General features: G+C 47.2%; 2 protein-coding genes across 3 annotated transcripts in view; one reads left to right on the top strand and one right to left on the bottom strand.

Annotated features, from left to right (window-relative positions):
- Positions 1 to 3,815, bottom strand: part of nbn (nibrin) — a 49,290-nt gene extending 45,475 nt beyond the window's left edge. The window contains exon 1 of one of the 2 annotated variants that reach the window (XM_078397231.1): positions 3,671 to 3,815. Coding sequence is in view for 1 of the 2 variants with exons in the window: in XM_078397230.1 (XP_078253356.1) it covers positions 3,671 to 3,704 (34 nt within the window). In the remaining variant the exon portion in view is untranslated. The remainder of the gene's footprint in view (positions 1 to 3,670) is intronic. The other variant, XM_078397230.1, reaches the window with a different exon arrangement.
- A 345-nt stretch (positions 3,816 to 4,160) lies between these two features.
- decr1 (2,4-dienoyl CoA reductase 1, mitochondrial) overlaps positions 4,161 to 26,041 on the top strand; it is a 48,624-nt gene continuing 26,743 nt past the window's right edge. Inside the window, exons 1-7 of the mRNA XM_078397226.1 lie at positions 4,161 to 4,268; positions 7,492 to 7,694; positions 10,631 to 10,688; positions 13,112 to 13,198; positions 14,189 to 14,336; positions 17,299 to 17,398; positions 20,264 to 20,336. Of these exons, the coding sequence (XP_078253352.1) occupies positions 4,161 to 4,268; positions 7,492 to 7,694; positions 10,631 to 10,688; positions 13,112 to 13,198; positions 14,189 to 14,336; positions 17,299 to 17,398; positions 20,264 to 20,336 (777 nt within the window). The remainder of the gene's footprint in view (positions 4,269 to 7,491; positions 7,695 to 10,630; positions 10,689 to 13,111; positions 13,199 to 14,188; positions 14,337 to 17,298; positions 17,399 to 20,263; positions 20,337 to 26,041) is intronic.

Genomic DNA, 26,041 nt, shown 5'->3' with positions numbered 1-26,041 from the left:
GCAGAAAACTGCTGTTGTTCGCCTGAAGGAACTAAAATGGTAGGGGTCAGGGCCTCTGTGCATGCCAATTTGTCAGCCAATGCATTCCCGAAAGAAATGGGATCCTTGACAGATGTATGCGAATTACATTTAATGACAGCCAAGGTTTTTCGGGAGTGTTAAACTCGCTAGTAGATTTCGGAAAAACAGGACATTTTTAATAGGAGTGCCTGCCGCAGTCAAAAAGCCCCTGTGCTGCCACAGGTTACCAAAATCATGTGCAACCCCAAAGGCATATCGTGAGTCGGTGTAAATATTAGCACATTGGTCAACGCAAAGTTGGCAGGCCTGCGTGAGGGCAAATAATTCTGCCTGCTGGGCAGCATGAGGTGTACTGAAAAAGGCGAGGGTGGGCAGCATCCTCAATCTCTAGCGCCGATCGTGCGGATTCTTACTCATGGCACAACTTAACCCTTTGTCTGGGACCTATCCATATTCCCTGATGCTGTCTCATTATCGGGGGGTAGTCCCCAATATCCTGACGGGGAGGGTAGAACCAGGACTGGCACCACTGCAGTCGGTGGCTCTGCCTGTGGGGCTGTGGGGATCGGACACGTCCAGGGTTCCTCGTCACCCTGGACTCCTGATTACCTAATAAAGCCGCTATATACTCCAGTGGTTCGGATTCTGACTTTTGTTGTTGTGCGGGATATATCCCTTTGGTACCGGTTTAAAATTCACCTCGAGCTCGGGTAGCACGGTCAAGTCTTAGATCATACACCTTCATTTTCCCTCCAACTTCGCTCCCTCGACTCCTGATGGCGCTTCTGCACCCCCTCTTTGATAGTCTCTACATTCCATGTACCTCCTACTGGCCAGGCCTCGTTTCCCAATCTTTTCATTAACGAAGCAAATAAATAAATAACACATGTGTTGTACCGGGGCACCGCCATCACTCTTATCCAAAGACTGTCCCATATGTCTGATTGCCAATTATCCGAAAATATGTTATCAATAAATACTACCAATAAATATTACCAATAAATATTAATTGCACCCAGACCAAGACAATGACAAGAGTGACCGCCCCTTACCTTCCAAATCCGGAACCTTATCCTTATCCTTATCCTTGTCCTTTTCCTTATCGGTTCGTCTGTGAATCTCAGTTGAACACGAAATCAACCCCAAACGAGGGACTTCAGTGTCTGAAAAACGTCAACGTCCGGGGTCTCGAACAACGGTCGAGAAGTGCACTCTGTCCCCTTCGGACGTGTTTCAGCCACCGATGCCGCTTAGTCGTTCGTGGTTGACGGTGCCAAAGAGATCCTGCCGACTACGGCAAATGTTGTAGTCTGTGGCCTATTAGAAAAAACAGGCAGACAACTGAATTCGTTTAACCTCTTTATTCTACTCACCCAGGTGGGAGAGAGTCTAGAAACCGAAGCGTTTAGAAACGCTTAGGAAGCTAGTGTAGTCTTTCTCACCGAATGCTAACAATTACACATATTTATACCCGAAATACATGTGTCAGTACATTTCCTGTTGCTACCTTATATGGCAAGTTTTACAATGTCCTATAAATCTTTGTGTCTTTCGGGACCTCCGTGTCCGTTGTGTCCATCGTGACCTCTTCTTTCTTGGGAACAAAGGGCAGTCCATATGGCAAGTTGTTCTTCTTAACACTTCAAAGGATGGCTAACCATCAAAGCTTTAAAGCCAGTTGCCCATATCAAAGGATACCCTTAGCCATAAACAGGATGTCCTGGCAACATAATCGAGCTGGAGCTTTTACACCTTTTTTACACCCCTGCAATAAAACCCACATGGCTACGCTGAATTTGAGCCCTTACATTGCCCCAACAGTTACTGTTGAACTTCTACCGATGCACCACAGAGAGCATACTGACATACGGCATCTATGTGTGGTATCTCAGCTGCACGGCAGCTAATAGGAGAGTTCAGCGGGTCGTCTGCAGAGCGCAGAGGTTCATTGGGATACAGCTACCAGCCCTGGAGGACATCTCCAACGCACGCTGCCTCAGGAAAGCCACCAGCATCTACAAGGACTCCACACACCCATGCCACCGTCTGTTTGAACTACTTCCATCTGGCAGACGTTACAAGGCCTTCTACGCCCGCACATCCAGACTAAGAGACAGATTTATACCTAGACCTATAGCTGCTCTGAATCGGACCTGCTGAGCGCCCCCCATGATCTGTCTCTGCCCCCATGGTCATCTGGCACAACTGACCCTGCATGAACCTTTTTTTGCACATTACCTTGTTTCCTTCCCCCCCCCCCCCCTTCCTTTGTTGTTTTTGCCATGATTTATTTATTTTATAGCAATTGATATGGAAGTGGCATTCTTAATCTCGTTGTACTTGCACAATGACAATAAAGATATTCTATTGTAACGTATTGTTTTGTAGCTATACACTGTAAATGGCTCGTTTGTGATCATGTACCTCAGCTGCACGGAGGCAGAAAGGAAAGCTCTACAGCGGGTAGTCCATAGAGCTCAGAGGGCCATCGGAACACAGCTACCAGACTTAGAGGGCATCTACAACACACGATGCCTCAAAAAAGCCACCAGCATCCACAAAGACTCTTCACACCCCTGCAACAGTCTGTTCGAACTCCTTCCATCGGGCAGACGATACAAGGCCTTCTACGCCCGCACCTCCAGACTCAGGAACAGCTTCATCCCCAGGGCCATAGCTGCTATGAACCGGTCCTGCTGAGCCGGATGGCCACAACACATAGATCAACTTGCACTTTACCCTGTCCAAAACTGTTACTACTGTTTCGTTTCGTTGGGTTGCTGCTGTCTAAATTACTTAAATTATTGCATCGTATGGGAGGCGCATTCCCAATCTCGTTGTACCCCTGGGTACAATGACAATAAAGATATATTGTATTGTATTGTATCGTATGTATTGTCTTCCTGCTAACTGGATAGCACGCAACAAAAGCTTCACACTGTACTTTGGTACAAGTGACAATAAATTAAACTAAACTGGAGGAAGTCAGAAAATGTGGAAGGAACTGCAGGTGGTGGCTAACATCGAAAATTGACACAAAATGCTGGAAGAAATCAGCAGGACAGGCAGGGCCCGAGATCCTTAGACAGCTGCATCAGTGCTGGGCTGGAGTTCGGCAACCTGCCAGGGTCCAACCCCAGCACACAGCTCTCGGTCAGGACTATTGCTTTTGCGTCCTCCAGCTCCTTGAATGATCTCAAAGAGGTGTCTAAAATCATGAGAGGAATAGATCGGGTAGATGCAAAGAGTCTCTTGCCCAGAGTAGGGGAATCGTGGACCAGAGGACATAGGTTCAAGGTGAAGGGGAAAAGATTAAATAGCAATCTGAGGGGTAACTTTTTCAAAAACAAGGGTGGTGGGTGTATGGAACAAGCTGCCAGAGGAGGTAGTTGAGGCTGGGTCTATCCCAACGATTAAGAAGCAATCAGACAGGGGTACATGGATAGGGCAGGTTTGGAGGGATATGGACCAAGCACAGGCAGGTGGGACTAGTGTAGCTGGGACACGTTGACCGGGTGTGGGCGAGTTGGGCCGAAGGGACTTTCCCACACTGTGTCACTCTATGACAGCGCAGCCTCGGCTCGGTCAGGGCCGTTGCACTCGTGTCTTTCCGCTCCAGGATGAAGGCGGACAGCGCAGCGCTCGGTACCTCCACCCGGGGCCACCGGCCTGAGGATCCACATCGTCCCTCGGGCCGCTTCTTCACCCGCGGAGACAGTCTCGTATCGCAACCAACCGCCGCCTCACGTGACCGTCGTCGTGGAGGGGGCGGGGCCGAGGCCGGCGGGGAGCGCGGCACACACACGCATGCGCATTCTCAGTGGGCAGGCTGGAGGGGAGAGATCGCTACGCATGCGCATCCCCACCACCACACTCGGGTGCTCTCACTGAGCCGGAGCGGTCAGCACGCATGCGCATTCTCTCCAAAGAGCGGTCACACAGTGGGGCGGGACAGTTGGCACGCATGCACTTCAATCAATGGACAGGGCGGGGCAATCTGTACGTATGCGCATTCCAACTATTAGCTGCCTCAACGGGTCGATCGCATCCCATGCGCGTCACAACCATTGGACAGGTTGTTCAGAGGGGCTTGAGCGGTCACGGTGGCGCGCATGCGCGGTTGCTAGTTAGGCCGTTCAATGAAGTCGGTGCCGGGGGAGAAAATGGCGCAGTTTGCAAGTCGTAGTTTTTCACGGTGCTGGCGCAAGTTTACCATTGCTCCGTCTCAATTTAGTCCAAACGAGCGGGTGAGACCTGTTACATGGGTTTGGGAGAATTAACTTCGTCATCTGACAACTTTGTTTCACGAAACGAGCTGCTGTAACATTTAAAATACATTTGGAGAGGTACATGTACAGGAAAGACGGTCACGGTGGCGCAGCGAACCGGCGGCGTTGCTTCCTTGCACCGAATGCAGCGCTGGAGACCCGGGTTCGATCCCGACCAGCACGGCTGCTGTCTGTACGGAGTTTGTACGTTCTCCCCGTGACCTGCGTGGGTTTTCTCCGAGATCTTCGGTTTCATCCCACAATCCAAAGACCTACGGGTTTGTAGGTTAATTGGCTTGATAAATGTCCCCAGAGGACATAGGTATAGGATAGTATAAGAAAATAACTACAGATGCTGGTACAAATCGAAGGTATTTATTCACAAAATGCTGGAGTAACTCAGCAGGTCAGGCAGCATCTCGGGAGAGAAGGAATGGGTGACGTTTCGGGTCAAGACCCTTCTTCAGACTAGTGTCATAGTTCAGGATAGTGTCATTGTGGACTCGGTGGGCCGAATGGCCTGTTTCTGCGCTGTATTTCTAAACTAAAAAATAAGGGCCAAATGCAGGTCAATTCATGTGCTGTACTCTGTTCCATGTTAAATATGGATATAAATAAAGAGTAGAACACTGGAAGTTGAAGTTCTGAAGAACTGTGTGGCAAAATCATGAGAGGAATAGATCTTGTAGACGCACTGTTTCCCCTACTTGCTCAGAGTTGGGGAATCGAGGACCAGAGGACATAGGTATCAGTTCAGTTTAGTTTTGGTACAAAGTGAAAAGGGAAAGATTGAATAGGAAGTCGAGGGGTAACTTTTTCACACAAAGGGTGGTAGGTGTCTGGACCAAGCTTCCAGAGGAGGTAGTTGAGGCAGGTACTACCGCAACGTTTAAGAAACATTTAGACAGGTAGATGGATAGGGCAGGCTTAGAGGGATATGGGCCAAGTGCAGGTAGTTGGAACTAGTGTGGATGGCACAATGGCCAGAGTGGGCAAGTTGGGCCAAAGGGCCTGTTTCCACACAATTACCATGATTCTAAGAACTTAATTCTATTGTGACTTTTCAGGTTGTAAGTAGGTGGTGTTGAAGAGGTTGCCCACCATTGCTGCTATCTGCCCAATATCTCTCCAGACTTTTCCTATCCATGTATCTCTCCAAGTGTCTTTTACATCTTGTTATTGTACCTGCATCTACCATTTCCTCTGGCAGCTCGTTCCATATACCCACCACCCTCTGAAAAGTTGCTCCTCGGGTTCCTTTTAAATCCTTCCCCTCTCACCTTAACCTATGGATTTTATTTTTAGACACTCCCACCCTGGGGAAAAGACTGTATCTATACCCTTATTCATCTTATCTATACCCTTATGTGAAAGGACACAAGTGCTGGAGTAACTCAGCAGGTCAGGCAGTATCTCTGGAGAACAGGGATAGGTGACGTTTTGGGTCAAGACCTTCAGATTGCTCATGCTAAACATCATAAAATTAATTCTTTGTTTAGGGTTCAAGGAATAATTATGTTTACTCAAATTTCAATTTCCATAAATAGTGAAGTATTTTATTGTGTGTCTGCAAATATATTTATCTGGGTTTTTAAGTCTGCTCATGGAGTCAGATATGGTTGCATGAATGTGGGTCATTGTCTTGGAAAAAATACAAGCTCCATCACTTAAACCTCCTCCACCTTTTATTAAGGCTGTGGCTATTTGGATTGTGACCACAGTTCCATGCTGTTGCTCTTGAACGGGCTCACCTTCATACCTCCCCATCCTCTTTGCTTGTCTGCCTGGGCCATAAAAATGTTCAGACAGTTTCCACTTGCTTTGAGGGAGACACTTACAAAGATTCACAAAAGCATAGATTTTTAAAACAATAACACTGCATTTATGTTTTAAATGGTGACCCATAAAAAAAAATTTAAACTTTGACTCCTGATAGATTCTCCAACGAAAGAAAATATCCTTCAAACCAGCCTATCAAAACCCCTGGGGCCTTTCAGTCAAGACCCCTCACTCTTCTGAATTCTGAACTCAAGTACAAAGTTTTTTCCTAAGACATCCTGCCCATTCTTGGTCTGAAGAAGGGTCTCGACCCGAAACGTCACCCATTCCTTCTCTCCTGAGATGCTGCCTGACCTACTGAGTTACTCCAGCATTTTGTGAAATAAGTACCTTCGATTTGTACCAGCATCTGCAGTTATTTTCCAGATGTTAGTTATAAACTTTCTCTGAACTGCTTTCATCCTTCCCTAAATAAGGAGCCCAGTGCTCCGGATGTAGTCTCATAAAATAGTATGCAACTGAACCATAAACTTCCTTTTGTGTTCCATTCCCTCTTCAACAAAAAACTTTTTGCCAAGTTTTCAAATTAAATCACTTTGCCCACTAGCCCTTTATGAATCATACACAAAAGTACTGCTACTTTTCAAAGCTCTGTAATCTCTCAATATTTAGGGAATAAGCTATTTTACTTTTTTGCCAAAGTTTCTCACGTTTTATTAAAATTTCCAATTCATTGTATACTTAGTCCCAATGAAGTTGCCCAATTTCCTCACTTCTTTATGTCATCAGCAAATTTAGCAACTAACCTTTGTGCTTGTACCAAGTCATTTATATAAATTGTATAAATTGAAGCTACAGCACTAATCCCCTATTTATGCCTGCCCTCTATTTCCTCTTTGTGCCAATACGGTGTGTTCTGCACCATGAGGTTGAGCTGATAGTTAAATACCAAATGAGCTTTCAATAGCAGTTTTATTTCTAATCAAACCTGCATTTTGAAGTAATGGAACGGAATACTTGTCACATGTGACTAGGCACAGTGAAATTCTTTGCTTGCATACCCAATGTATACAAATAGCGACCACCCATGGCGCTGACAACGTTACAAAGCACGCCGGCTCCTCCTTTTGTTCTCCCCTCTGCCCCACCCCAGTTCCAGTGGATTTTTTCACTTGCCAGTAATTTCCAGAGTGTTACTGTAAGATTAGTAATGTAAACTTTTTATTTAAAAAACCTAGTCAAAACATTGCAAAGGTCTTTGTTTGGTAAAGTCGAAATATCTAGACTTATTGACAATGATGATAATTCCCCAGAATGAACAAAACAGATTGTTGTAATGAAATACTGTGTCAAATTATAATTACAAGGTAAAAATGCTCTTTTAAGATAGCAATGTATTGTTAACATTGAATTTGGTCTCCAGGCTTTCAGCCAAAGCACAAAGACACTATACCAAAGCAATGGTCCCAATCAAGTCGTGATGCTTCCTCAAAATCAAACATTGATGTTGCCTTCTGGAACATTTAAGGGTAAAGTGGCCTTTATCACTGGTGGTGGTACTGGAATTGGGAAAGGAATGACAACTGCTCTCTCTGCTCTGGGTGCCGAGTGCGTTATTGCAAGTAGGTAAGTAAGATTAAGTATACTCCAACATAACGTTCATCAGCGCACTATTTGTAATCGCAGATGTCTTTTTGTCAGTCATCCATAAAGAGTAAATAAAAGTCATTTCTAGTTTGAGCAGTTTGTTGTAACACTCTTTAATGTCCTAACGTGAACCATGAAGTCATGATACTGCTCTGTAGGTTTCCAAATACACAGGACAAGATGTTAGAAATCCAAAGTGCCAAATGTCAACTTGCTCCCGGTGGTGATGGGAGGCTTATGCACTCACCTATGCTCCTCCGATGTTGAGAAAGGCTAGGCAGACACGTCATTGGGGTTATCAAGTGGGCACCTACTTTCATCGACGTTTCGCTGATTGGACCCACAACGTCTCCAGTAGGCTCAGCAGTGCATTCTGGCGTCCCAGAACCATCCCCCTCTGCATCTGCCTAGCCGGCTTATTTGGGAGACCAGATGGGGTCTTTCCTCTTTAGCCAGAGCCACTGGCTACTCCGCTCTGCCACCTGTGATGTTTCCTTGATAGCCTGGCATAGGGCTTGTCCGCTGATCCCCAGGTCCTTCATCAGTCTTACAGTAGATGTTGCCACAAATCCTCGACATCCAACTTCTACCGGGCAGATCTTTGCTCTCCAGCCCCGCTGTTCTGCCTCCGCTGCAAGCTCTGTGTAGCGCAGTCAGATACCACAGTGATGTTTAAGAGACTTTTAGATCGGCAAATAAAAGTGCAGGGAGTAGAGGGATATGGTTCATGTGTAGTCACATGAGATCAGTTTAACTTGGCATCATGTTCGGCACAAACGTTGTGGGCCAAAAGTCCCATTCCTGCGATGCACAGTTCTATGAATCATTGTCATTTTGTGTTGTCTCAAGTGAATGAAAGTACCAAGCCAGCTGGATACGTGTTGAGTACATTTGGACTTGTGATAGATTGCATTTTACTGGTATTCAGAAAGGAGTCTCTCAAGATCTTCTTTCTAGCTCACACCCAAGGCTCTGGCATCACTGACTCTGGCTTAGAAGATCTGCCATGTTTTACAGCAGTGGAATGGGCTTTCATGTGATCATTTAAAGTGGGAAAATAACCTAACATGCATCACTGGCTTTCCAGTAAAATACATTGTTAGAGGAGGTGACAAGTAGCTCAGTCAAAAGTCTGTGAAGTTTATAGGTAGTCAATGGAGGAGAGACAGAGAGAAGCAAATACTGGGGCCAAAGCAGTTGAATCCTTATATATATATATATTCCTATATTCGTCCCACACTGGGGAAATTTACAGTGTTACAGCAGCAAAGTGGACAGCAAGACATTATAAATAAAAGTAAAGACAAGGATAAATTGTCATCAGTTTTCTGTGTGTTCTTAACTGTTACTGTTGACTCATCTGCTGGGAGCAGTGCTGGTTGTGTAGTCTCACAGCAGCGGGAAGGAAGGACCTCCTATATCTCTCCTTCACGCACTTGGAGTTAAGGAGGCTGTCACTGAAGGAGCTACTCAGTGCAGTGACAGTGTCCTGCATGGGGTGGGAGTCGTTGTCCAGCAACAATGTTAACTTTACCATCATCCTCCTCTCTCCCACCACCTGCACTGAGTCGAGGGAGCAACCCAGGACAGAGCTGGCCTGAATTGATGTCATAAGGTCATAAGCTATCGGAGTAGAATTAGGCCGTTCGGCCCATCAAGTCTACGCCGCCATTCAATCATGGCTGATCCATCTCTCTCTCCAAATCCCATTCTCTTGCCTTCTCCCCAAAACCGCTGACACATGTACTAATCAAAAATCTATCTCTGCCTTAAATATCCTTGGATAACTTTGAAGCAAAGCTAAAGGTGATGGCTTTGGTCATATCTGTCTTCATCTAGTGGAAGGTGAAAAATGGATAACGGTGGATATCAGATAAGCAAGTGTACATATGGAACAAAATTGCCAGAAACACTCAGCAGATCATGCAGCATTTATGAGAAAAGAAACAGCATTAACATTTCAGGTCATTGACATTTCATCACAAATGGAAGATTGTCAACCTAAAGGATTAACTGTTTTTTCTCCATAGATGCTGCACGATATGTTAAGCATTTACAGCAATTACACAGTTTTGATTTAAGATCTCTAGCATCTGCAATGTTTTTGCTTTCCCACCATTCTCTGCTTTTATTTCAATCCAACGTAACACAATGCAGTCAAACCATATCTGGTGTTGGATGGTAAAAGCACTTGTAAATTAGATATAACGATTATTGTGCTGCTCGAACTCTGGGTAGAGAATATGGAGAGATATCCAGGGAAGGAAAGATGGTGACAATATGTAGGGTCAAGAGTCTGTGATTGTCATATATGGTGGGAACAAAGCGATTAAATTCTTAGTCGCTGCAGCTTTACAGGCGAATAAAAGCAGTAACACAACAAACAAATGTACAATTATCAATAGTACAATGAATTAATAATTTGTAATACCAGGTAACCGGACCATAATGGTGGATCAAGGAATGTGAGAAAGATTAGGCAGCCCCTCCCACCCCCTCTCCCCTTCCCCCCTAGGATTACCTGTCCTGCATTGGTGCAGCACCCTCTCTTTCCACACTCCCTCCTCCCCCACTCCCTCCTCCCCCACTCCCTCCTCCCCCACTCCCTCCTCCCCCACTCGCTCAGCCCCCACTCCCTCCTCCCCCACACCCTCCGCTCCCCCTCCCCTCTCCCCCTTCGCCCTCGCCCTCCCGCCTCCTCCGCCCCCAATGAAACTTCTTCCACGGGACAACGATGAGTAAGGTGGGCCTACAATTGTCACGCTATCGTGTAACGTTTTCGCTGTAGTTCAGGAACAAGAGAACAAACGAGAGTTTTAGTATATAGATGTTATCAATTGCATGATCTTTGCATTAATCAGGTGGCTACCAATGCTATTGAAATTCAAAAATGTTCTTTGAAAAATGTCTTCCAGAAAACTGGATGTTTTGAAGGAGACAGCAGAAGAAATCTCGAGTCAAACTGGAAATAAGGTAATAAAAAGGAACTGCAGATGCTGGTTTAGATAGACACAAAATAATGGAGTAACAGTTATCTTGACTACACTTCATCCCACCCTGCCTCTTACAAAGATGCTACTCTCAATTCCTCCGTCTCCGCCACATCTGGTCCCAAGATGAGGCTTTCCATACAAGGACATCCGATATGTCGCATTCTTTAGTGGACGTGGTTGTCCCTAGGGATGGATGGATATTTCACCTACATCTCATCTGTGTCCCGCAGTGTTGCTCTCGCTCCCTCTCTCCCCTGGCGCAACAAGGACAGCCTTCCCCAGGTTCTCACTTTCACCCCACCAGCTTGTGGCCTCACTCTGGCAATGAAGGTGGCCCAGGACAGAAAGGTCAGCATGGGAATGGTACGATGAATTGAAATGGTTGGCAACCGGGAGATCCCGTAGGCCTAGGCAGACCGAGTGTAAGTGTTCAGTGAAATGGTCAGCGGGTCTACGATTGTCTCGCCGATGTACATGTGCCCACATCGGGAACACCAGATGCAGTGGATGAGGTTAGAGGAGGTACATGTACGCCACATTATTTGCCCCTTGGGATCATACCTTCCCCGGTCAACAATGGGCCCACCAGGTAACAACCTGCCAGAGGTCGTTTGTGATTTTGTCCTGGTTTTTTTGCGCCTTCAGCTCTTCACTCCCATTTTCTGTCAGAAGAAGGGTCCCAAACCGAAACGTTACCCATCCTTTTTGTCCAGAGATGCTGCCTGACCCGCTGAGTTACTCCTGCACTTTGTGTCTATATTTGGTATTATTAACATATATCCATTGTGTCAGAAGTCATGATGTTAGCAATCATACCTTGACCACACCTCATCCCATACTGCCTCTTGCAAGGATGCCATCTCTTTCTGTCTCATGCATATGTGTGTGAAAAATAAGTCCGGCAGAATAATCATACCTATCCAAAAGCCTCTTAACCTATCATGAAACTATCATATCTACCTCCACCATTGCCCCTGGCAATGTGTTCCAGGCACCCACCATTCTCTGTAATAAAAAACTATCCCCGCCTATCTTTAAACTTTCTCCCTCTCACCTTATAGCTATGCCCTCTAGTGTAGAACATTTCCACCCTGTGGAAAATGGAAATGTCTTTCCTATCTATGCCTCTCCTAATTTTGTATACTTCTATCATGTCTCTCCTCAAACTCCGATGTTTCCGAGAAAACAATCCAATTCTGTCCAACCTCGCCCTGTAGCTGAAACCCTCTAATCCAGGGTACATTCTGGTCAACCTCCTCTGCACCCTCTCCAAAACTTCTACATCTTTCCTGTAATGAAGTGACCAGAACTGCATGCAGTATTTCAAATGCAGCTTAAACAATGCCCTATAGAGCTACATGATGACTTCCTGACTCTAAAACACAATGCCTCTACCAATGAAGGCAAGCATACCATCTGCCTTCTTTACAACCCTCTGTACTTATGTTGCCACCTTTTGTGTTAACAACTTGCGCTTAGTCCGCCAAGACCTGGATCTCCTGGTTGCTAACCATTTTAACTCTCCTTCCCATTCCCATACTGACCATTCTGTCCTGGTAGCCTGCACCATTGCCAGAGTGAGGCCATATGCAAATTGGAGAGGCAGCACCTCGTATTCTGCTTGGGTAGCTTGCAACCCAACGGTATAAACATTGATTTCAGCAATTTTAGGTAATCTCCTAGCAACGACCCCCGCGCACCCCTTCCCTTTTCTCACTCTCACCCCCCCCCCCCCCCCCCCCCCGTGCCCCACCTAGACTCCCACCTTTTTCTCCCTCCTGTCTAGCTAATTTCCTCCCTCTAACTTTGAAATTTGCAATTCTTCAACCCTGTTACACTTTATGCTTTTATCTCTGGCCTTTGTTCCAGCCTTACGCCTATCAACCCCCACCTCTCCCCCACCTGCGTCCACCTATTACCTGCCACGCTTTCTCCTGCATCTCCCCTCATCTAGCTTTCTTGCCCCCCCCCCCCCCCCCTCCACCTACAATCAGTCTGAAGATGGGTTTAGACCCAAAATGTCACCTATCCATGTTCTCCAGAGATACTGCCTGTCCTGTTGACTTAGTCCAGCACTGTGTTCTTTTGTGCAAAATAACTGTTGCGCAGACTGGTTATGCCAAATGGGCCATGCTACAGTATCTAGATGAATAATCCTCACGTGCCCATTCCTGGTCCCGAGCCTCCACTTCACATCTGGCCCGTACTTTGGTGAGCACAGGTACGAATTCCTGTTTTTTTTTTTTGTTCCTCTGGAACAAATTTGAAAGGGGAGCCGTGGGCAGACCTTGCAAGTATACAAGTCCGCAGATAGAAATCAGTGAATATCAAAAGTTTGTAGTTTGTTGTCTTCCTGTGGATAATTCTTTTAACTCCATGAATTGGATGTTCTAATACTTTCAGGTCCATTCCATTCAATGTGATGTGAGGGATCCAGCGTCTGTGAAGTCTGCCGTGGAGCAGATGTCTGAAGTGACAGGTCTGCCTGATGTACGTATAGCCGATATGGTATTTACTGGGAATACTAGCACCATTGCTGGTATGTACAGGGATCAGTGCATGAACAACCACTTCCACTTGGGTAACCAAGCTAATTTCAAACACCAACAATTCTACTCCACGTGAATATACAGCCTGAAACCAATTTGGAACGAAAGTGTGATGTTTTTTTTTTAACCAAAATGCTCGAAGCTGTAGGTTTAATTTGGAAATCTTTTGTCATTTTAAAGTAAAAGGCTGCATGAAGAGAGGGAGCCAGCAAATGCAAGGGGATAAGACTGTTTCCCCATTGCTTTCAATCTTATTCCGCTTTATATCTAAAAAAACTTAAGTATCAAATTATATTTTTTCCATCCGTCACCACGCAAGGGACGGCACGGTGGCACAGTGATAGAGTTGCTGCCTGACAGCGTCAGAGACACAGGTTCACTCCGGACTACGGTTGCTGTCTGAACTGAGTTTGGACATTCTCCCCATCATCGCGTGGGTTTTCTTCGGGGGCTCACATCTCCAAAGACGCACAGGTCTGTAGGTTAATTTGGCTTCAGTAAAAAATGTAAATTGTCCCTAGTGTGTAGGACTGTGTTAGTGTGCGGGGTGATCGCTGGTCGGCGTGGACTCAGTGGGCCGAAGGGCCTGTTTTCGCACTGTATTTCTAAACTAAACCAAACCTGATGTACAAAGCTGCAAAAGTATATGTGAGAAAATCACTCTTCCCAGTACAGAGATTCTCTATCCTAATCCTTGCTTCCAGTCTATCAGTGGCCTCATTTGGTTGAACAGATATTCCACACACTGTCAGTGCTTTTGGGAACTGTATGAGATTTTGAACCCAAAATGTTTGAACATCCATTTGACATAGTACGCAATTTTAAAACTCCAAATCACCCAAATGTTTTGAAATTATGCTCCCCACTATGGGAAGATTTTAGGAGAGTTTTTAAAGTTCTTTGGATGCAATTTTATTTTCTCACACGCCAGGTTGTAATAAATAACGCTGCTGGAAACTTCATCGCACCCTCGGAAAGACTTTCTGCAAATGCTTTCAAAACCATTACTGAAACAGTTCTGAATGGTACTGCATATGTAACTCTGGAAATTGGAAAAGAATTGATCAAAGCAAAAAAAGGTAAAAAGAAAATTTCACCTTTTAGAAAGCATGTGGAAAGTACTGTGTACTGTGTGCTGCTTGTGTTTGAGGAATAGATTATATCGATTTGGTAATCATTTTGCCCCATATAGTAGGAAAAAAAACTGCAGATTCTGGTTTAAATCGAAGGTAGACACAAAATGCTGGGGTAACTCAGTGGGTCAGGCAGCATCTCAGACCCATTCCTTCTCTCCAGAGATGCTGCCTGACATGCTGAGTTACTCCAGCATTTTGTGTCTACCATACCCCGTATAGTACTCTTGCTTGAAGTGGAAGGTAATGGATTTTAGACACAAAATGCTGGAGTAACTCAGCGGGTCAGGCAGCATCTCTGGAGAAAAGGTATAGGTGACGCTTCGGGTCGGAAGAAGGGTTCCGACCCGAAACGTCACCTATACCTTTTCTCCAGAGATGCCTCCTGACCCGCTGAGTTACTCCAGCACTTTATGTCTATTTTCGGTAAAAATCAACATCTTCAGTTTCTTCCTGCACAGTAATGGATTTTAGTCACCCATAATAAAACGGGACATAATATGAAGTTAACATTTCAAGTTATCTTATAGGGCTAGACAGTAAATTTGGAATCTTGTAGGAAAGAACTGCAGATGCTGATTTAAATCGAAGGTAGACACAAAATGCTGGAGTAACTCAGCAGGACAGGCAGCATCTCTGGAGAAAAAGAATGGGTGACATTTTGGGTCGATACCCTTCCTCAGGCATGAAACGGAATCTTGTTGCCTTTTCAGTTTCATTCAAAGTACTCCATGTTTCATATTCATTTAAAGTACTCAAAGTCTGGTGAAGTACTTTTATTGTGGAGCAATAAATGGCCTGGATAGAGTGGATGTGGAGAGGATGTTTCCACTAGTGGGAGAATCTAGGACCAGAGGCCATAGCCTCAGAATTAAAGGATGTTCCTTTAGGAAGGAGATGAGGAGGAATTTCTTTAGTCAGACAATGGTGAATCTGTGGAATTCATTGCCACAGAAGGCTGTCGAGGCCAAGTCAATGTATATTTTTAAGAAAGAGATAGATAGATTATTGATTAGTGCAGGTGTCGAGGGTTATGGGGAGAAGGCAGGACAATGGGGTTAGGAAGGGAGTAGATTGATGGGCCAAATGGTCTAATTCTGCTCCTGTCCCTTATAAACGAACTTATGAACAGTATGGCAATGCTAGACAGTGAGTCATATTTATCAGCAATTGTTATTATCAGATACTACTAGGATAGTTACGACCAACTCAGTAGCAAGGTAAAACTCCCTTGGAGTATTAACCCGATGATGCAATTTGAATGCACGATCATTTTCGTCCAGAATAGATAGGGTAAATGCAGTCCTTTACCCAGAGTAGGCGAATCAAGAACCACAGGACATAGGTTTAAGGTGAGAGGAGAAAGATTTAATAGGAACCTGAGGGGCAACTTTTTCCACGCTGAGCATGGTGGGTATTTGGAACGAGCTGCCAGAGGAGGTGGTTGAAGCAGCTACTATAACAACATTTAAAAGACAATTGGACAGGTCCATGGGTAGGAAATGTTTAGAGGGAATGCAGGCAAGTGGTACGAGTGTAGATGAAGCATCTTGATGGGCGTGGGCAAGTTGAGCCAAACAGCCTGTTTCCATGCTGTATGACTAATATAAATAGGAAAATTCTGGTGATTCTTCTAGGTCACGTAGATATGCGACGGGAAGAATAGGTACAAGGCATTGCATCAGAACTGAAAAAAAATTAAGAAATGTTGCCGGTATTGAGGTGCCGCAAAGGGGAAGTAAAAAATAGAGATTAAATGAGAAAATAATTATATTGCAAAGCAACAAATTATGATCATGGATCTAATAAAGAAACAAAAGATGCCATAAAATAGAAAATGCTGGAAAAACTTAGCGGATCTGGCATTGTCAGTAAGTAGAGAAACAGAATTAACGTTTTGGGGCCTTAATCTTTGGTTAGCATCCCATCCACCACCCAACTATTCTTCCACTTTGGAAGCACTGTAAATGCAATGCAGTACTGTACTTGGCTCCATCACCATAATCTAAATGTAATAAATAGAAACTGCCGATGCTGGTTTATATCAAAGATAGGCACAAAATTGAGTGACTCAACATGCCAGACAGAATCTCTGGAGAAAGTTGACATTTCAGGTCGAGATCCTTCTTCAGACTCTTACCTGTGTCTGTCACCACGATCTCAAAGTCTGTTAGGAATAGGAATACTTTGCTAATACTTTAAAACTGCTCTAAAATGAGAATTTATGTGCTCATTTATAAAATAAATATAATAAATAATAATTTTTAAAATAATTTAAATTATTTGACTGTTTTTAGAAATGTGTAGGAAGGAACTGCAGATGCTGGTTTGAGCCGAAAATAGACACAAAAAGCTAGGGTAACTCGGCGGAACAGGCAGCATCCCATTCTTTCTCTCCAGAGATGCTGCCTGATCTGCTGAGTTACTCCAGCTTTTTGTGTCTATCTTTGTTTTTAGAAGCTTGTGTTTGTTTCAAATTGGAGTTATTCAGACACATTAATAATTTTTGACAGGTTTAACAGTCAGCAAAGGCAGAGAACTTTGTCCAAATTGTTCTGGCTGTTTTTAATGAGCTGCCTTCTGGCCTGTCAGCTTGATGCAGAGCTTCATACGAGTCTTGCTGCTGTACAGGGTCTCACTATTGAGGTTATGGCCATCTTGGGAGTGCACATTGAGAACTGCATGTTGATCATCAGCAAGAACAGGTAACTTGTCAGCAACAAGTTCCAACTCAACAATATCAATGCAAAACATTGTGGAATTTATAGGTCATATCATAAGTAGAGCATTTTGTGTATTGTGGTAGTTTAAGCCGATGTTTTTGGACCTCTCACCACTTAGTTTTTGCATGTTTCCTCAAATGTCTAATGTTTATAATTACTTCAAGTTCCCAAACACTATCTTTTAGGTGCAGCCTTCCTGGCTATTACTGCCATCTATGCAGAGACTGGGTCAGGTTTTGTGATGCCCAGTGCATCAGCAAAAGCAGGAGTAGAAGTCATGTGCAAGTAAGTATATCCAGGCTTAAGTTAGTTGATAGAAATAAAAGTGAATCTTTCACTGCTCACCATAGTTAAAGAGTAATTACATTGCCCTCCATAATGTTTGGGACAAAGACACATCATTTATTTTTTTGCCTCTGTACTCCATAATTTGAGATTTGTAATAGAAAAAATCACGTGGTTAAAGTGCACATTGTCAGATTTTAGTAAAGGCCATTTTTATACATTTTGGTTTCACCATGTCGAAATTACAGCAGTGTTTATACATAGCCCAAGATTACAGGGCGCCATAATGTTTGGGACACAGCAATGTCATGTTTATGAAAGTAGTCATGTTTAGTATTTTGTTGCATATCCTTTGCATGCAATGACTGCTTAAAGTCTGTGATTCATGGACATCACCAGTTGCTGGGTGTCTTCTCTGGTGATGCTCTGCCAGGCCTGAATTGCAGCCATCTTTAGTTTATGCTTGTTTTGGGGGCTAGTCCCCTTCAGTTTTCTCTTCAGCATATAAAAGTCATGCTCAATTGGGTTCAGATCGGGTGATTGACTTGGCCACTCAAGAATCGACCATTTTTTAGCTTTGAAAAACTCCTTTGTTGCTTTAGCAGTATGTTTGGGATCATTGTCTTGCTGTAGAATGAACTGCCGGCCAATGAGTTTTGAGGCATTTGTTTGAACTTGAGCAGATAGGATGATAAGTGAGCCAGTACCTTCAGCAGCCATACATGCCCAAGCCATAACACCCCCACCACCGTGTTTCACAGATGAGGTGGTATGCTTTGGATCTTGGGCAGTTCCTTCTGTCCTCCATACTTTGCTCTTGCCATCACTCTGATATATATTTATCTTCGTCTGATGTGTCCACAAGACCTTTTCCAGAACTGTGGTTGTTCTTTTAAGTACTTCTTGGCAAACTGTAACCTGGCCATCCTATTTTTGCGGCTAACCAGTGGTTTGCATCTTGCAGTGTAGCCTCTGTATTTCTGTTCATGAAGTCTGTTGACAGTGGTCATTGACAAATCCACTGACAATGACAATCCATTGACAAATCCACTGACAATGACAATCCATTGACAAATTGACTCCTGAAGAGTGTTTCTGATCTGTCAGACAGGTTTGGGGATTTTTTTTTATTATAGAGAGATTTCTTCTGTCATCAGTTGTGGAGGTCTTCCTTGGCCTACTAGTCCCTTTGCGATTAGTAAGCTCACCAGTGCTCTCTTTCTTCTTAATGATGTTGCAAACAGTTGATTTTAGTAAGCCTAAGGTTTGGCTGATGTCTCTGAGTTTTATTCTTGTTTCTCAGTCTCATAATGGCTTCTTTGACTTTCATTGGCACAACTTTGGTCCTCATGTTGATAAACAGCAATAAAAGTCTCCAAAGGTGATGGAAAGCCTGGAGGAAAGACTAGGTGCTGAGAGCTCTCTTATACCTGCATTAAGGAGGCAATTAAACACACCTGAGTAGTTACAAAGACCTGTGAAGCCATGTGTCCCAAACATTATGGTGCTCTGAAATGAGGGGGACTATGTATAAACACAGCTATAATTTCTAGCTGGGATCAGGGGGTATGGAGAGAAGGCAGGTATGGGATACTGAGTTGGATGATCAGCCATGATCATATTGAATGGCGGTGCAGGCTCGAAGGGCCGAATGGCCTACTCCTGCACCTATTTTCTATGCTTCATTGCGAGAGGATTTGAGTTTAGGAGCAAGGTCCTTCTGCAGTTGTACAGGGCCCTGATGAGACTACACCTGGAGTATTGTGTGCAATTTTGGTCTCCTAATTTGAGGAAGGACATTCTTGTGGGAATTCCCAGGTTAATTACCGTAATTGCGGGACTGACATATGATGAAAGAATGGGTCGACAAGGCTTGTATTCACCTGAATTTAGAAGGATGAGAGGGGATCTTATACAGACCTCCCAACCCTTCGAATTTGGCGGAAAGTTTCCGCTTTCTTATTTCATTTCCGCCATTCCGATTTCACGTCACATTTTCCCGCAAAACACATGTCTCGCCCCGCCTCGCCTCACGCTGCTGGCCTTCGCCTCGCCACTGGGCCGGCCTCGCCTCGCCGCGAGGCCCGTTGATGTTGAGAGGGGATGGAGGGCAGGGGAGTGGGGGTCGGGGGGTTGGAGGAGGGGGGGGGGGGAGTGGTGATGTCAAAGCTTATTTAGTTATTTAGTTGCCTTCCTAGTAGTATTTCACACCCATCTCCCTGATGTGTAAGAAAGATTGTTGGTCCACATTTGCTTTGAACTTGTCTTCAATAGATTTAAAAAGCTACCATATTTGGGAATTACCAGTTTTTTCTTTGGTTCGGAATGTAGATGAAGGGAATATATATCTAGAGACATCTTCACAGGGCGGCACAGTGGCCAGCGATAGAGTTGTTGTCTTACAGCACCAGAGACCCAGGTTCGATCCTGACTATGGGCGCTGTCTGTACAGAGTTTGTACGTTTTCCCTGTGTCCGCGTGGGTTTTCCCCTGGTACTCTGGTTGCCTCCCACTCTCCAAATATGTAGTTTGTAGGTTAATTGGCTTTGGTTAAAAAAATTGTAAACTGTCCCTAGTGAGTAGTATCATAGTTCTAGCCTACAGGGTGATCTCTGAACGGCGCAGACTCATTGGATCTAAGGATCTGTCTAAAGTTTAAAGTTCACCTTCAGCTCTCCTCCCAGATATAATTTCATTTGTGTGCAGTAGAATTTTAGTGCTTTAGAGTGATAATATATGAGAAGATATTTGTAAATTTCTTCTTTGTTTTTGACCTTGTTTTGTTTTAACACAAGATGGAACTATTAGCTTGCAGGTTCAATCTATGCACAAATGCACCAAGCTACTTTTTGTTTTGGCTTATAGATCACTAGCTGCTGAATGGGGTCGATACGGTTTGAGATTCAATGTGATTCAGCCAGGACCCATTAAAACAAAGGTATTATGAGTTAGGAGCAGGAATAGGCCAATTGGCCTCTCATAAGTTCATAAGGTCTCGAAGCAGAATTAGGCCATTTGGCCCATCATGTCTATTCAATCATGGCAGATCTATCTTCCTTCGCAGCCCCATTCCTTTGCTTTCTCTCCATAACTCCTGATACCCTTACTAATCAAGAATCTGTCAACCTCCACCTTAAAAATATCCATTGACGGCCTCCTCAACCATCTGTGGCAATGAATTCCACAAATTCTCATCCATGAATTTTAAAACCTGCTCTGCCATTTAGTAAGATTGTGGCTAATCGGATTACAATCTTAGCTCCACATGCAGTAATCTTTCACCCCCTTGCTCATCAGGTGTCTGTCTTCTATCTTTACCTTAAAAATATTCAAAGATTATTTCCATCACACAGGAGATAGAGTCCTTAAGAGAAAATATTTTACCTCATCTGTCTTAAATGGCAAACACTTATTTTTAAACACTAATCCCTCATTCTACATTTTCACACAATTATCTTCTCCACATCCACCCTCTGAAGATCCCTCAGGATTTTATACATTTCAATATCAAGTCTCGTCTTGTGAATTACAGAGGCCCAGCTGCCTACCCTATCTATCCTCATTTGACAACATCCCATCAAATTATTACGACCTTGACTTAAAACTGTTACTCTTTCTGGAGTCTAAACATAGTACAGTATAGCATAAGAAAAGGCTCTTCGGCCCACAATGTCTGTGCCGAACATGATGCCAAGACCATCACATATCCACCTGTACATAATTCATATCCCTTCATTCCCTGCATATCCATATAACTATCCAAAAGTATTTTAAATGTCACTAATGTATCTGTTTCAACCACCACCCCCTGCAATGCATTCCAGGCTTTCACCTCAGCCGTCTGTGTAAATAAAAAACCTGCATCTCACATCTCTTTTAAACTTTGCCATTTAAGAAACGACCTGAAACATCACTTGTTCATTCCCTCCCCAGATGCTATCTGATCTTCTGAGTTTCTCCAGCATTTTGTGTGTGTTCCAGCATCTGCGGTATCTTGAAACTCTACCATTACTCTTTTATTTCTTTATCTGTGACATAACTGTGTGACTTTTTTAAATGTATTCTTATCTTGCTTTTGGTTTATCGTGTGTTTCCAAATTGCAGGACATTTTTAAAGTTTATTTTACTATTATCACAATTCATCATGTTAATTCTTAATTGTTTACAATTTAAAATTAGTTCAATAGTACTGTCTGAATTAGTAATGACACAAGGGCATTCTTAAATGTAGTAATTGGGAATCAAGGCAAACAGCTTTCTTCATTGTTTTCTTAAGAATTTTATTAGGAACTAGACCAAGTGGGCCCGTTGGGCCCGTCCTCGTAGGGTTTCCATTGTAACCGGGAGGGGAGGAAAGGGGGAGGGTTGGGGGAGGGAAGGGGGAGGGAGGGGGGGAGGGGAGGGGGAGGGGGGAGGGAGGGGGGTAGGGGGGAGGGAGAGGGGGGGATGGGAGGGGGGAGGGGAGGGGGAGGGGGGAGGGAGGGGGGTAGGGGGGAGGGAGAGGGGGGGATGGGAGGGGGGAGGGGAGGGGGGGAGGGAGGAGGAAAGGGGGGGAGGGAGAGGGGAGGGAGGGAGGGAGGGGGACCTCCCCTTTTCCCAGTACCCCTCTTTCCCCGTTGGGCCCGTCCTCGTAGGGTTTCCATTGTAACCGGGAGGAGGGGAGGGCGGGAAGGGGGAGGGAGGGAGGAGGGAGGTGTGGAGGGAGGAGGGGAGGAAGGGGGAGGGGGGGAAGGGGAGGGGGGAAGGGGGGAAGGGGGAGGGAGAGGGAGAGGGGAGGGAGGGGGGATGGGATGGGGGAAGGGGGGAGGGAGGGGGACCTCCCCTTTTCCCAGTACTCCTCTTTCCCCGTTGGGCCCGTCCTCGTAGGGTTTCAATTGTAACCGGGAGGGGGGGAGGGAGGGTGGAGAGGGATGGAAGGGTGGAGGGAGGGGGGGAGGGATTGGGGAGGGAGGGATGGAGGGAGGGGGGAGTTAGGGGGGAGGGGGGAGGGAGTTGGGGAGGGAGGGGGAGGAGGGGGGGAGGGAGTGGGGATGGAGGTGGGAAGGAGGGGGGATGAAGGGGTTGAGGGGGGAAGGGGGACCTCCCCTTTTCCCAGTACCCCTCTTTCCCCGTTGGGCCCGTCCTCATAGGGTTTCCATTGTAACCGGGAGGGGGGGAGGGAGGTGTGGAGGGAGGTGTGGTGGGAGGAGGGGAGGGGGGGAGGGGAGGGGGGAAGGGGAGGGGGAAGGGGGGAGGGGGTAGGGGGAGGGGAGGGAGGGGGACCTCCCCTTTTCCCAGTACCCCTCTTTCCCCGTTGGGCCCGTCCCCGTAGGGTTTCTATTGTAACCGGGAGGGGGGAGGGAGGATGGAAGGAGGGGGGAGGGGGAGAGGGATGGAAGGGTGGATTGATTGGGGGAGGGAGGGATGGAGGGAAGGAGGGAGGGGGGGAGATAGGGGGGAGGTTTGAGGGAGGTGGGGAGGGAGGGGGAGGGAGTTGGGGAGGGAGGGGGAGGATGGGGGGAGGGAGTGGGGATGGAGGTGGGAAGGAAGGGGTTGAGGGGTGAAGGGGGACCTCCCATTTTCCCAGTACCCCTCTTTCCCCCACCACCAAGCCCCCTCCGCAACGACCCCTGTTGTCCCCCTCCCCAGTCCCCATTCTCAGACCCCCCCCCCCCATTCTCTCTCTCCCCCAGACACACTCCAAGTGCTGTTTCGCAACACTTGCCCCGGTGGCCCACGAGCATAGAGGCCCCATGTTGATCTGTGTATGTTAAGTGACTTGCAATAAAAAAGACTACTTGAAAACAGTGGTTTAAAGTGGTTTAAAGTGCTGTTTTTGCTACATTCGCGGTCATTTAGTGCTTCTCACGACCACGGTCATTTAGTGCTTCTCACTGCGATCTGTTAGTGGTGCTTTTCGAAACAATGTAGCACCCATCTCAAACAAGCATTGGGAGGATGGGAGGGACGGAAGGGGAGGGAGGGAGGAGAGAGGTGTGGAGGGAGGAGGGGAGGGAGGGGGAAGGGGAGGGGGGAATGGGGGGAAGGGGGAGGGAGAGGGGAGGGAGGGGGGATGGGATGGGGGAAGGGGGGAGGGAGGGGGACCTCCCCTTTTCCCAGTACCCCTCTTTCCCCGTTGGGCCCGTCCTCGTAGGGTTTCCATTGTAACCGGGAGGAGGGGAGGGAGGGAGGAGGGAGGTGTGGAGGGAGGAGGGGAGGGGGGGAGGGGAGGGGGGAAGGGGGAGGGAGAGGGTTAGGGGGGAGGGGGGGAGGGGAGGGGGGAAGGGGGAGGGAGAGGGTTAGGGGGGAGGGGGATGGGGGAGGGGGTAAGGGGAGGGAGGGGGACCTCCCCTTTTCCCAGTACCCCTCTTTCCCCGTTGGGCCCGTCCCCGTAGGGTTTCCTTTGTAACCAGAAGGGGGGGAGGGAGGGTGGAAGGAGGGGGGAGGGGGAGAGGGATGGAAGGGTGGAGGGAGGGGGGGAGGGATGGAGGGAAGGAGGGAGGGGGGGGGGAGTTAGGGGAGGAGGGGTGAGGGAGGTGGGGAGGGAGTTGGGGAGGAGGGGGGGAGGGAGTGGGGATGGAGGTGGGAAGGAGTGTTGAGGAAGGGGTTGAGGGGGGAAGGGGGGGGAGGGAGGGAATAGGGGCCCCATGCTGATCTGTGTATGTTAAGTGACTCGCACAACTTTAAAAAACTGGCAGTTGCTTTTCGCAACAATGTTGCAAACCATCTCACACAAGCATTGTGACGTCACAAGCTGAAGACCGTGAAAAAAAAGGTCAGAAAAAAAATTATGTAAATTTAAAACCGAGCTGATCTCTCATTGGTGCACGGGTGCCATTGTGACATCACGCGCTGAAGCCCCTTCAAGAAAAGGGTTAGAAATTAGAAATTTTAACTTTAATATCTCTCTAGCTTTAAAAAGGTAGCTTCAATTTGAACGAAAGTACTTACAATAGTTGCCCATGTTAATGGTGAATACGGCGGTACAAAAATCGTAGCGCTTTGGTGTACCGTCTGGGAGGAGTAGGGTTTGTAAGTTATGGACAGAAATCTTCGGAATCTTCCGTACATACACACGGAATGTTTGCGTACATACACACGGAATGTTGGACCGCAGAGTTTTAGTAGTATACTAGACCGAGTGGGCCCGTTGGGCCCGTCCTCGTAGGGTTTCCATTGTAACCGGGAGGGGAGGAAAGGGGGAGGGAAGGGGGAGGGAGGAGGGGAGGGGAGGGGGGGAGGGGAGGGGGGGAGGGGGGAGGGAGAGGGGAGGGAGGGGGTAGGGGGGAGGGAGGGGGAGAGGGGGGGATGGGAGGGGGAGGGGAGGGGGGAAGGGAGGAGGGAAAGGGGGGAGGGAGAGGGGAGGGAGGTGGGTAGGGGGGAGGGAGGGGGACCTCCCCTTTTCCCAGTACCCCTCTTTCCCCGTTGGGCCCGTCCTCGTAGGGTTTCCATTGTAACCGGGAGGAGGGGAGGGCGGGAAGGGGGAGGGAGGGAGGAGGGAGGTGTGGAGGGAGGAGGGGAGGGGAGGGAGGGGGGAGGGGAGGGAGGGGGGTAGGGGGGAGGGGAAGGGGGGAGGGAGGGGGACCTCCCCTTTTCCCAGTACTCCTCTTTCCCCGTTGGGCCCGTCCTCGTAGGGTTTCAATTGTAACCGGGAGGGGGGGAGGGAGGGTGGAAGGAGGGGGGAGAGGGATGGAAGGGTGGAGGGAGGGGGGGAGGGATTGGGGAGGGAGGGAAGGAGGGAGGGGGGAGTTAGGGGGGAGGGGGGAGGGAGTTGGGGAGGGAGGGGGAGGAGGGGGGGAGGGAGTGGGGATGGAGGTGGGAAGGAGGGGGGATGAAGGGGTTGAGGGGGGAAGGGGGACCTCCCCTTTTCCCAGTACCCCTCTTTCCCCGTTGGGCCTGTCCTCATACGGTTTCCATTGTAACCGGGAGGGGGGGGAGGGAGGGAGGAGGGAGGTGTGGAGGGAGGAGGGGAGGGGGAGGGGAGGGGGGAAGGGGAGGGGGGAAGGGGGTAGGGGAGGGGAGGGAGGGGGATCTCCCCTTTTCCCAGTACCCCTCTTTCCCCGTTGGGCTCGTCCCCGTAGGGTTTCCATTGTAACCGGGAGGGGGGGAGGGAGGGTGGAAGGAGGTGGGAGGGGGAGAGGGATGGAAGGGTGGAGGGAGGGGGCAGGGAGTGGGGGAGGGTGGGATGGAGGGAAGGAGGGAGGGGGGGAGTTAGGGGCTGAGTGGTGATGGAGGTTGGGATTGAGGGGGGAGGGAGGGGGGGAGCGAGTGGGGATGGAGGTGGGAAGGAGGGGGGAGGAAGGGGTTGAGGGGGGAAGTGGAACCTCCCCTTTTCCCAGTACCCCTCTTTCCCCCACCACCAAGCCCCCTCCGCAACGACCCCTGTTGTCCCCCTCCCCAGTCCCCATTCTCAGACCCCCCCCCCCATTCTCTCTCTCCCCCAGACACACTCTCAGTGCTTTTTTCGAAACACTTGCCCCGGTGGCCCACGAGCATTGGGGCCCAATGCTGATCTGTGTATGTTAAGTGACTTGCAATAAAAAAAAATATTTAAAAAAAGATAAGTGCTTTTTAAGTGCTTGTTTTGAAACATTCGCGGTCACATAGGGCTTCTCACTGCGATCTGTTAGTGGTGCTTTTCGAAACAATGTAGCACCCATCTCA

This window comes from Rhinoraja longicauda, chromosome 4, assembly GCF_053455715.1.
Source record: "Rhinoraja longicauda isolate Sanriku21f chromosome 4, sRhiLon1.1, whole genome shotgun sequence".
Taxonomy (NCBI): domain Eukaryota; kingdom Metazoa; phylum Chordata; class Chondrichthyes; order Rajiformes; family Arhynchobatidae; genus Rhinoraja; species Rhinoraja longicauda.
This window is presented reverse-complemented; position numbering and strand designations above follow the sequence as displayed.